The 9,435-nt window shown below is 57.6% G+C and overlaps 2 protein-coding genes across 4 annotated transcripts; both read left to right on the plus strand.

The window, feature by feature from the left end:
* Positions 1–171: 171 nt before the first annotated feature.
* CCNP (cyclin P) lies at positions 172–4,542 on the plus strand. Of its 3 annotated transcripts, XM_032611845.1 has the most exons (7): positions 172–283; positions 363–560; positions 1,990–2,079; positions 2,158–2,313; positions 3,142–3,300; positions 3,391–3,542; positions 4,301–4,542. In XM_032611845.1, the coding sequence occupies exons 1-7, from the start codon at positions 278–280 to the stop codon at positions 4,464–4,466; spliced, it is 927 nt and encodes a 308-aa protein (XP_032467736.1). In that variant the 5' UTR covers positions 172–277; the 3' UTR covers positions 4,467–4,542. The 3 variants fall into 3 exon arrangements, with proteins under 3 accessions (XP_032467736.1, XP_032467737.1, XP_032467738.1); XM_032611846.1 differs by lacking the exon at positions 1,990–2,079 and having other exon boundaries at positions 233–283; positions 363–1,954; XM_032611847.1 differs by lacking the exons at positions 172–283; positions 1,990–2,079 and adding an exon at positions 968–1,954 and having other exon boundaries at positions 525–560.
* Positions 4,543–7,000: 2,458 nt separating this feature from the next.
* On the plus strand, positions 7,001–9,276 carry TTC9B (tetratricopeptide repeat domain 9B). Its single transcript, XM_032613955.1, has 3 exons — positions 7,001–7,431; positions 7,999–8,181; positions 9,060–9,276. Exons 1-3 carry the CDS (start codon positions 7,011–7,013, stop codon positions 9,167–9,169), a joined length of 714 nt encoding a protein of 237 aa, XP_032469846.1. The 5' UTR covers positions 7,001–7,010; the 3' UTR covers positions 9,170–9,276.
* The last annotated feature ends 159 nt before the right edge of the window (positions 9,277–9,435 follow it).

The raw sequence follows: 9,435 nt of genomic DNA on the forward strand, positions 1-9,435 counted from the left end.
AAATCCTTACTTTATAGCTCAGGAGAGTGAGGCTGAGAGGGCCTGCGTCAGTCATATAGTAAGTAGCAGGAAGAGGATTTGATCCAGCTGTCTGACCTAGAAGGTTTGGAGGGTGCAGAGCCAGCCCGCGTAGCATTCGCCATTGCCTGTGCGCCTGCCCAGGTGAGGCGTGCTCAGCGCGCATGCGCCCAGGCGCATTTAAAGCGCCCACCGCGGGTCCTCAGCTCCAGCGGGAAGAGGCGGGAGTTCGGCTTGGCCCTTGACTCCAGCCTGAAGGATGCTGGTGAGATACAGGAGCCAGGTTCCCACCTCCTGGCTTGGGCCTTTCTCCAGGCCCTGACTCCACCCCCTCTCCCTTGCAGAGTCCAACTGCCCACCTCGATCCCGAGCCTCGGAGCACCCCAGTCCCCGACGGCGTCCCCGCGGGCAGGAGGGCCTCCCCAGGATGCCCGGAGAGGCCCCCCGGGCCGCGCGCGCCGCCGGGGCTGGAGGAGGCTCTGAGCGCGCTGGGGCTGGAGGGAGAACGTGAGTACGCCGGGGATATCTTCGCCGAAGTCATGGTGAGTGGGACCGGGGCGGGACACTCGTGGACCAGCGGGCTTTGGGCAACTCTGGCGCCGCCCACATCCCTGGAGGGCAGCAGAGGCTGTCGGGTTAGAGGAAGCCAAAGCTGACTCGCTCGCCCAACGCCCACTCAGCAAGCGTTCCCTAACTCCCACCTCGCCAGCCTCTCACCTCGCTTCCCACCCGACTTTGCAGCTTTTACACCACTGCCACCCACAACTTGGCTTTTCTCTCGCACTGTTACCTGTGTGGTTTCCACTGCCGGGAATGCCCTTTCCCGTCTCCCCCAGGCTGTCTGCAGCCCCTCCTTTGGTATTGCATAACCTCTCGTACTTGTACCTCACATTTACTCACTTACCAACTATTTAGCGAGTTATAACAAATGTTTCTGAGCATGTTCTAGGCACTGGGGATGCTGCGATGGACAACATGAGATAGTCTGTCCTCACTGTGGGGAGACAAAAAAATGCGGGTGATAATTTCAGAAGGGCCACAAAAACCAAACACAGGCCACGGTGGTCCACAGTTAACTGCCTGAGACAGGCACTGCCAGAAGAAATACTGAAGGGATGTGTTTATTTAACAAACATCTTGTGAGCATCTCTCCTGGGTCAGGGTCTCTGTTAGGAACCAAGACACAGCTGTGATCTGAACAGAAATCCCGGCCCTCGTGGTGCCAGCAGTCTAGTGGGGCAAAAAGACAAAACATTCAAGGAAACACAGGGTATCTCCAGACTGAAATACTATGAAGAAAATAAAGCAATGAGATAGAGATGATGGGGTGCAAGGAAAAGTATAGAAAAAGTCAGGGAAATTTTAGCTGAGACTGGAATGACCGAGAAGTCAGCAATGCAAGGAGTGGGGAATGACCATTTCAGCTGGAGGGAATGGCCGGTACATAAGTGCAAAGGTCCTGAGGTAGGAATGAGCTTGGCATAGTCTAGGGTCAAAAGAACGCTGGAGTAGGAGTGTGGGTTGTGAGGGGAGAGAGGGAAGAGGTGATGTTGGAGCAGGGCCTGAGAGAGTCTGAGAGTCTGAGAGCAATTGGGATTTTCTCCTAAGGGTACTGAAAGCCAAGGAAGGGTTTTAAGCAGGGGAGTTCCTTGGTCAGATTTATACCCTCTGGGTGCTCTGAGGAGGATGGGTTGAGGCTTGGTGACTAAGATTGGAGTCTGGGACCCGGGAGGAGATGCTCAGGAAGTCCTGTGGCCATGGGGGCTAGACTGGAGAGATGGAAAGTGAGGCGTCCAGGGTTCTAGATGGGGACACGGAAGAGCATATTCGGAGGGGACGTCGGAGGCCAGTTTGTGTGTGGCACTCGGGACATCCAACTGGTGCGAGGAGATTGCTGCACCCAGGGCTGGAGCCCGGGAGAGAAGCCGAGGCACAGGTGAGGAGAGTGAGGCCGTTCCTGCCCGACCCCAGGTGTGCCGCGCGCTGCCCCGGAGGGCCCTGCCCCGCACCGTGACCCCAGAGATGCGCGCGCTAGTGGTGGACTGGCTAGTGCAGGTTCACGTACGTAATGGGGAGGGAGAAAGGGCTGGGCCTGCGTAGCATCCTAGAACCGTGGTGATTACCTGCGCCTCTCCCCAGGAGTACCTGGGCCTGGCGGGGGACACGCTCTACCTGGCCGTGCACCTGCTCGATTCCTACCTAGGCGCGGGCCGAGTGCGCCTACACCGCCTGCAGCTGCTGGGCGTGGCCTGCCTGTTCGTGGCGTGCAAAATGGAAGAGTGCGTGCTTCCAGAGGTACTCCCGGGGCGGGGCTTGGGAGGGTGGAGCCCTTCCTCGCCGCATCACAGATTAAATGCCTACTGTGTGCCAAGCGAGCACTTTACCTACTCTTGGAATCCCAGCATGTCTGCCTGTGGTAGAGGCTACCAGTGTGTCCCTTTAACAGAGGAAGAGACTGAGGCCCAGAGAGAGGAAGACATTTGCCCAAAGGCAAGCATTTGGGACTTGAACTCAGTCTTGAATAGTTAGAGTAGTTATAGTCCTTCTTTTTTTTTTTTTTTTTTTTTTTTTGCGGTACGCGGGCCTGTCACTGTTGTGGTCTCTCCCGTTGCGGAGCACAGGCTCCGGACGCGCAGGCTCAACGGCCATGGCTCACGGGCCCAGCCGCTCCGCGGCATGTGGGATCCTCCCGGACCGGGCACGAAGCCGTGTCCCCCGCATCGGCAGGCGGACTCTCAACCACTGCGCCACCAGGGAAGCCCCTATAGTCCTTCTTGAGTAGTTATAGTTAACATGCATAAACTCAGTGCCGTATCAGAACTGCCTGGTGAAGTAGGGAGTAACATCTCCGTTTTATGGATGAAGAAACTGAATCTCAGAGAGCTTCAGTGGATGTCCATGTCACGCAGAGAGTAAATGGTAAGGTTTGAGCTCGGGAACCAAGTCTATCTGACTCTGAAGCCTCTGCTTCCCACGATTTCCAGACAACAAATCAATGGCCCCATTTTACAGACCAGGAAACTGAGGTCCAGCACAGGGACTGAACCGATCCCAGGAGCTCAAGGGCAGGGAGTAACGAGCCGGGGTTCAAGATTCCTCCACCTCTTTCCCCCCAATTCCCAGCCCGCCTCCCTCTGCCTCCTGGGCGATGGCTCCTTCTCGCGGGCCGAGCTTCTGTGCGCGGAGCGCCGCATCCTGAGCCGCTTGGATTTCCGGCTGCACCACCCGGGCCCGCTACTTTGCCTCGGGCTACTTGCTGCGCTGGCCCGGAGCGGCCCCCAGGTGCGCGGGGCAGGGGCGTGACCTGCGCGGCTAGGGGCGTGGCCTGCATGGGAAGGGGCGTGACTTGATTGCTCCCCGCCACAATGGCAGGTGTTGCTACTTGCCACTTACTTCCTGGAGCTGTCTCTGCTGGAGGCCGAGGCAGCAGGATGGGAGCCGGGTCGCCGTGCCGCTGCAGCACTGAGCCTGGCACACCGGGTGCTCCACGGGGCGGGTTCCGGGCCCGAGCCGGCGCTTTACAGGTATGGCCGCGGCGGAGGTTCTCTGTGGCTTCAGGGCCTACCTTCTTGGTCGCCGTCTTTCCCGTCTCAGAGAATGTGAGACAATTAGGTGTGTGTGCGGGGGGCTGGGGACTGGGGTGCGGCTAGACTTGTTTGCTGGGTGCGAGAGAGAATGGGGTGTCTGCCTCGTCTGGGGGGGGTCCCATTTGCTTTTCTCTGGGGGTGTCTGAGAGACTGGGGTTTTTGTTCAGATGTGGGGGCCCTTAACCTTGCCCCAGGGTGAAAAATAGGATCTCCTCAGGCCCAGAAGATGTTCTAACTGCATTCCAGGGTTGAGAACGAGAGGTCGGCCAGCCTCGAGTCCCTTAGCTCCCTTCCTGGCCACGAATTGGTGTCCCTTTAGCTGCTTGGAGTCCCTCATCTCCTTGTTAACCACGCCACCGGGGGCAGGGTGAATCATCTTTTCCTCCAGCCCGTGCCCTAGGGTAGAGCTGGATGTCTGTCTGCCCATCCTCAGCCCCAGTCCTTCCCTCTCCGCGGGTCCTGGCTCTCCCATAGCCGCGCTCTGAGGGAAAAATAGGGGGTCTGCCCCTCGTCGGCGCCCTCCAGTCACTCTAGATGATGGACCGCGTGTCCGACCTCGAGAGAACTCCTGAGAAGTCCTCGGGGACCCAAGTCAGCTTGTCTTCTCAGCCTCGAGACCCAAGCTCCGAGGACAGGTCGTCTCCTATTCCCCGCTACCCCTGCCTCATCTCTGTTTCTCCGTCTCTCCGCCGCAGCCGGGCGGAGCTGGGCCCGGTCGAGCCGTGCATGGTCCGCGCCGCGCTCCGAGGCCCTGCGCCCGGCCTCGCCGCCATCTTCCTCAAGTACGCGCGGCCCCAACGCCAGGGCACCAGCCTCGTCGCCGCCCGCCTGCTCCGCCACCCCCCGGCCGGGCCTCCCTGAGCCCCGAGACCCCAGCAAAAAAAGACTCTCTTTGTGCGTCTGTCTCCCACTTCAATAAAAGAGTTTTTTATTCCGAGCGCTCTCTATCCTCAGTGGTCGAATTCTGGCCCCTCTGTCGCTTTTGATTGGTCACTTCCCGGGCTTCCCACCCATCTGATTGGATGTTCTCACCAAGTCCCTTAATGGCTGCTGGGAGACGCGGTGAGAATTCTGGACTCCGCCGCCAGGGGGCAGTGGCGGGCTTCCGCAAGCACCGCGGAGCGGGACAAAACGGGGATCCCTAACGCAAACGCTTGCGGGAGTTAGGGATGCTGAGAGGAAAATCTCAATGCAAGCGAAGGAAACTCGGTCTTCGGGTTGGGGAGAAGCTAGGAGCAATGGCGACTGTGAGAAACTGAGAATGCCTGTCCTAGTCATGAGGAATGCTAGCTACCTTGATGTTGCCAGATTTTCAGATTTTGTTCACGAAGGAAGCTGAAAATCTGTGATTCCATAAATATCTCTGCTCTTCTAATGCTGGCAACTAATTCAATATTTTTAACGGTTGCACAAATCTAACACATCACATATACTGGCCTGTGAGGGTCATCAGTTTGTGATAGTATGGGCCTTTGATGGCAAGAGTTTGTTAAATGGGATCTGATTTACTTAACCTCTGAAGTGCCACAGTGTCGGTAGGTATAATATAATACCGACCTCTTGGTGGTGTGATGAGGACGTGAGTTAACATAAACCTAAAGCTTTAGGACCGTGTCTGACACTTAGTAGGTGTTGCGAATGTGCTAGCGTTGCATCCTAGCAGGATTGTGAGGTACAGTTGTCCCCTGTTTCTACCGAACCCCTAGCACCTAGCCATTTGGTAGGTATTCAGAAAATAATTGTTATGAATCAGTGGGTTTCCAAGTTTTTAATTAAAACAAAAACATGCCCGAGGTGCAGAAAGGTGACCAATGCTGTTCTGGAATCCAATCTCGGGAATATTAGACTCTTAACCAAGCCTGGGTTTGGAGGTGCAGAGAGGAGGAAGTTTTCACCACTGAGGTGTTCAAGTTTGGAGGATTGGGGATCAGGGAGAGACTCAGCAAAGTACAATAAAATATAGAAGCAGATACTGCAGTTGGGATGAAAGGTGTCATGTTCAGGTTTGGGCCTGTTGGGTGGGAACTGCCATGGGACCTCCGGGGGAAGGATGTGCAATGGGAGGGGGAGGGGACAGTGGAAATGCAGGCTTGGTGCTTGGGAATGAGACTCCAGCTAGGGTCTTGGGTGTGTGTGTGTGGTGGGGGTAATGGTGCTAATACATAGTTACTCATTTATTCAACAACTATATGTGGATGCCGACTCAGAGTCAGGCACTTACGACCACATATCTAAGTCTCATGGACGATAAGAAACACTGGCTGTTATTTGCCCATTACTGTACCAGGCCCTGTGCTTTACATGCATAATATAATTCAGTTCCTACAGCTACTCTGAAGTAAGCTCACTTGTTACCTCCCTGTTACACAGAAGGAAGGTGGAGGAAGACCAAGGAGCTTGGCCAAGGTCTCACCACTGAGTAAGCAGCTAAGGAGTGTTGAAGGACAGTCATTCACCCTCAGTTTTTCTCTCGAAAGCCTCTCATGTATTTCCTTCTCTACACTCTTTTATTATTGTGTTCCTCACTCTGGGCTGTCACTTGACTGCTTTCCCACTGGTTTTCCTACCCAGACAGCGAGCTCGATAAGGGCAAGAAGCAGATCTCTCTTGTTCATCGAGTTCTCCCCTCTTCCAGGAAGTCTTCACTCACCACCTCAGCCTATGCTGGGTACCTCCTCTGGGCCGTCAGAGCCTGTTGTGCTTCCTGCGTCCCAGCCCCGACCCCCCTGCCTGTACTTCCCAGGCTAGCCCACTCTGGGCTGCCACTGTCTGGTCATTGGTCTGTCTCCCCCACTTCCCTAGCCACCCAGTGAGGGTAGAATCTGAGGCTATCTCAGTCCCTGCTATGTCCCAGCATCACCCAGCCCCAGAGTTGGGCACAGAAAGATATCAGTGAATATTTGTTTGTTGCATAGATAAATGAATGGGTTCCAAAGTTGCTATCATAGTCCCATGTTACTGATGAAGATACAGAGTTCCAGGTAATTCAGGTGATATATCTAAGTCATACAACTAGTGAGAAAATAAGCAGGTATTTGAATCTGGGCAGCTTGCATCCATAGCCTGTGTTCTTATCCAATATGCCAAATGCCTAGCGGTCTGAAAACCAGCCTTCCACGAGGTTGTCATCTTCCTGCTCTTTCTCCCAGACTTGTGCTTTCCTTCTAGAAAGGTTTAGGAGCTTTGGGCATGGGAGAGGAGAGCAAGCAGGAGGATTGGGAGGGTAAGGGGAGTGCGAAGAAGGGATTTGAAGGAGACAGTGGGGAAGTCTTGAGGGGTTTCTCTAGACCCATAGGGGGCAGCCGGAGTCGGCTACCGGAGGTGCGGGGGCGGAGAAAGAATGGGGACCAGCCCCGCGGGGGGGCGATGCGGTAGCTGCAGCGGCGGCCGCAGGAGTTTCCCACAATGCAGCGCGGCGCGCTGTCCCCGGTGCTGATGCTCAGCGCTGCCCCGGAGCCTCCGCCGTGCCCGCCTCCCGCCCTTTCCCCGCCGGGCCCCAGCCCCCGCCATGGGTCGGCTCGGTCCAGTCCTGCCCCAGAGCCGTCGGGGGGCCTGGGTGCGGCTCTCGACAGCAGCCTGCGGGCCGCCGTGGCGTTTAAGGCGGAGGGTCAGCGCTGCTACCGAGAGAAGAAGTTCCGGGAAGCCATCGGCAAGTATCATCGGGCACTGCTGCAACTGAAGGCGGCGCAGGGGGCCCGCCCTGGAGGCCTGCCCGCTCCCGCCCCCGCCCCCGGGCCCGCCACCAGCCAAGGGCCAGCCCGCCTCAGCGAGGAGCAGCGGCGCCTGGTGGAGAACACGGAGGTGGAATGTTACGACTCTCTCACTGGTACGGGGCCGTCGGGGAGCGCAGAGGGTGCATATGTGAGAGGGGTGGGACGTGAGAGGCACTAGTCAAGCCTTGGGGGGGGGCGGCTGGAGGCTTCAAGGGGCTAGGGCTGGGGTCTGTGGTGGGAGACCTCAGAACTTGATCAGGAAGAGGGGTTGGGAGTCTAGGGGACCACAGGGAATGGAAGGAGCTGGGATGCAGGAAATGGGCTTTGGGCTGCGACCTGCGAACCTCAGGTGAGAAAAACCTACCTTGGATGAGCCATTCAAGGACCCGTCCCTCACCTCTGAGATCACCCTTAGTACTCTCCCCTACAGACACCTCCCAGCTAAGCACCTGTGAGCCCCTGTCTGTGTTTTTCGCGCCTTCTAGCGGCGGTGCAGATTGATTCTGTCTTGATTGGTCAGAAGCTTGGCGGCCCCCGGTGGCCTGAGCAATCCCTTAGGCCGGGTTCAGCCGTGGGAAAGGGAAGGGGTCCTCCGCAGCCTGAAGGCCAGGCTCCACGCGGTCAGGTGAGGCCTGGGGTGTCGAGAGGCTCTGCGAGTGTCGGTCGTGGTGCCCCCGCAGCCTGCCTGCTGCAGTCGGAGCTGGTGAACTACGAGCGGGTGCGCGAGTACTGTCTCAAGGTGCTGGAGAAGCAGCAGGGCAACTTCAAGGCGACCTACCGCGCCGGCATTGCCTTCTACCACCTGGGCGACTATGCACGTGCTTTGCGCTACCTGCAGGAGGCCCGCAGCCGGGAACCCACAGGTGAGGGGGCGGGGAGGGAGCAGGGAAAGGGGCTAGAGAGGAGGAAACAAGGGCAGGAGGATCAGGGCAGAGCTGCTTCAATAAATGCTGTACCCCTCACCCCACGTCCGGCCTCCACCCATCTACTCCTTGCACACCCACTCCTCCACTCACCTGCCGTTCGTTCGCGCCCACTCACCCCTCGTTCCTCTGGCGTTCACCCAACCACCTCTCATCTGTTCCATCCTGAGCCCGTCCTGCTGCTTCCCATTTACCTACTCAGCCACTTCCCTGGCCACTCGCAACCCCCTCCCCCATCGCCATTTTCCCCTCCCCCTGAATTAATTCATCTACTCACTCACTAACCTGTTCACACACTCACCTATTCTTTCACCTGTTTCCCGGCAGTGCCAGGAGATTGGCAGGGGGCGGGGTTGGCAGAGCTGGAGGCTTGTTCCTTGCCCTGTGGGAGGTCATAGGGTGTGTGTGCGGTGGGGTGGCGGCAGACACAATACTCAGTTCTGTATTAGGAGCCACTGAAGAGGGAGCACAGCAGGTGCATACACAGGGTGTGGGAGCAGGGGCAAGATGAGTTTCCCTGCTGAGCAGTTTGGAGGGAACAGGCTTCTTACAGTTATCACTGGAGGGTAAGAAGTGTGACAGGAGTCTCTGAGAAGAGGCATTCCTGGCAGAGGGCACAGCAGATGCAGAAGTGTGGACGTGTGACACACCCTGCTCTGCTTGCTCGGTTGGGGCTTTGGGAGAAGGGCTCTGGCTCTACCAGCCGTGGCGGGGTGGGCCGCCGAAGGCCGGGGACCTTGAAGTGTGAGCCGAGGTGGTGCAGATGTCACCTGCTGCCCCAGGACACGCAGATAATGCCCTGCCCACCTCCCCTGCAGACACCAACGTCCTGCGCTACATCCAGCTGACTCAGCTGAAGATGAACCGTTGCAGCCTCCAGCGGGAAGACAGTGGGGCTGGGGCTGCGTCCCGGGGTGTCACTGGCTGAGGCCAACTTGGGGGGACCGTCCCTACCCCCACTGCCCCCCACCTCACCATGTAACTTCCCCTGACTCATGTGTTTGCTGGTAAAGCACTTGTCGCTGGTGACCATAACCTCTCCGTGTGGTATTCTTGCGGGGGCCCGGGTGGGGACATGGGCCTGGACTTCAACCCCTGGACTTTGGAGATCCAGCGAGGCCTGGGAGCATGGTGGGGGGGGCGGGTGTCCCACTGGGCACAATCTAGGATCAGGGCCTGGCACAGGGAAAGACA

The sequence above is a fragment of the Phocoena sinus genome, chromosome 19 (assembly GCF_008692025.1).
Source record: "Phocoena sinus isolate mPhoSin1 chromosome 19, mPhoSin1.pri, whole genome shotgun sequence".
In the NCBI taxonomy this organism is placed as follows: Eukaryota; Metazoa; Chordata; class Mammalia; order Artiodactyla; family Phocoenidae; genus Phocoena; species Phocoena sinus.

Coding starts and splice junctions, on each gene's coding strand:
- CCNP (XM_032611845.1), top strand. Junction 2,080..2,157: donor ACTGGCTAGTGCAGGTTCAC/GTACGTAATGGG, acceptor GCCTCTCCCCAG/GAGTACCTGGGCCTGGCGGG. Junction 3,301..3,390: donor TGGCCCGGAGCGGCCCCCAG/GTGCGCGGGGCA, acceptor CCACAATGGCAG/GTGTTGCTACTTGCCACTTA.
- TTC9B (XM_032613955.1), top strand. CDS start 7,011: ATGCAGCGCGGCGCGCTGTCCCCGGTGCTGATGCTCAGCGCTGCCCCG. Junction 7,432..7,998: donor ATGTTACGACTCTCTCACTG/GTACGGGGCCGT, acceptor GTGCCCCCGCAG/CCTGCCTGCTGCAGTCGGAG. Junction 8,182..9,059: donor CCGCAGCCGGGAACCCACAG/GTGAGGGGGCGG, acceptor CCTCCCCTGCAG/ACACCAACGTCCTGCGCTAC.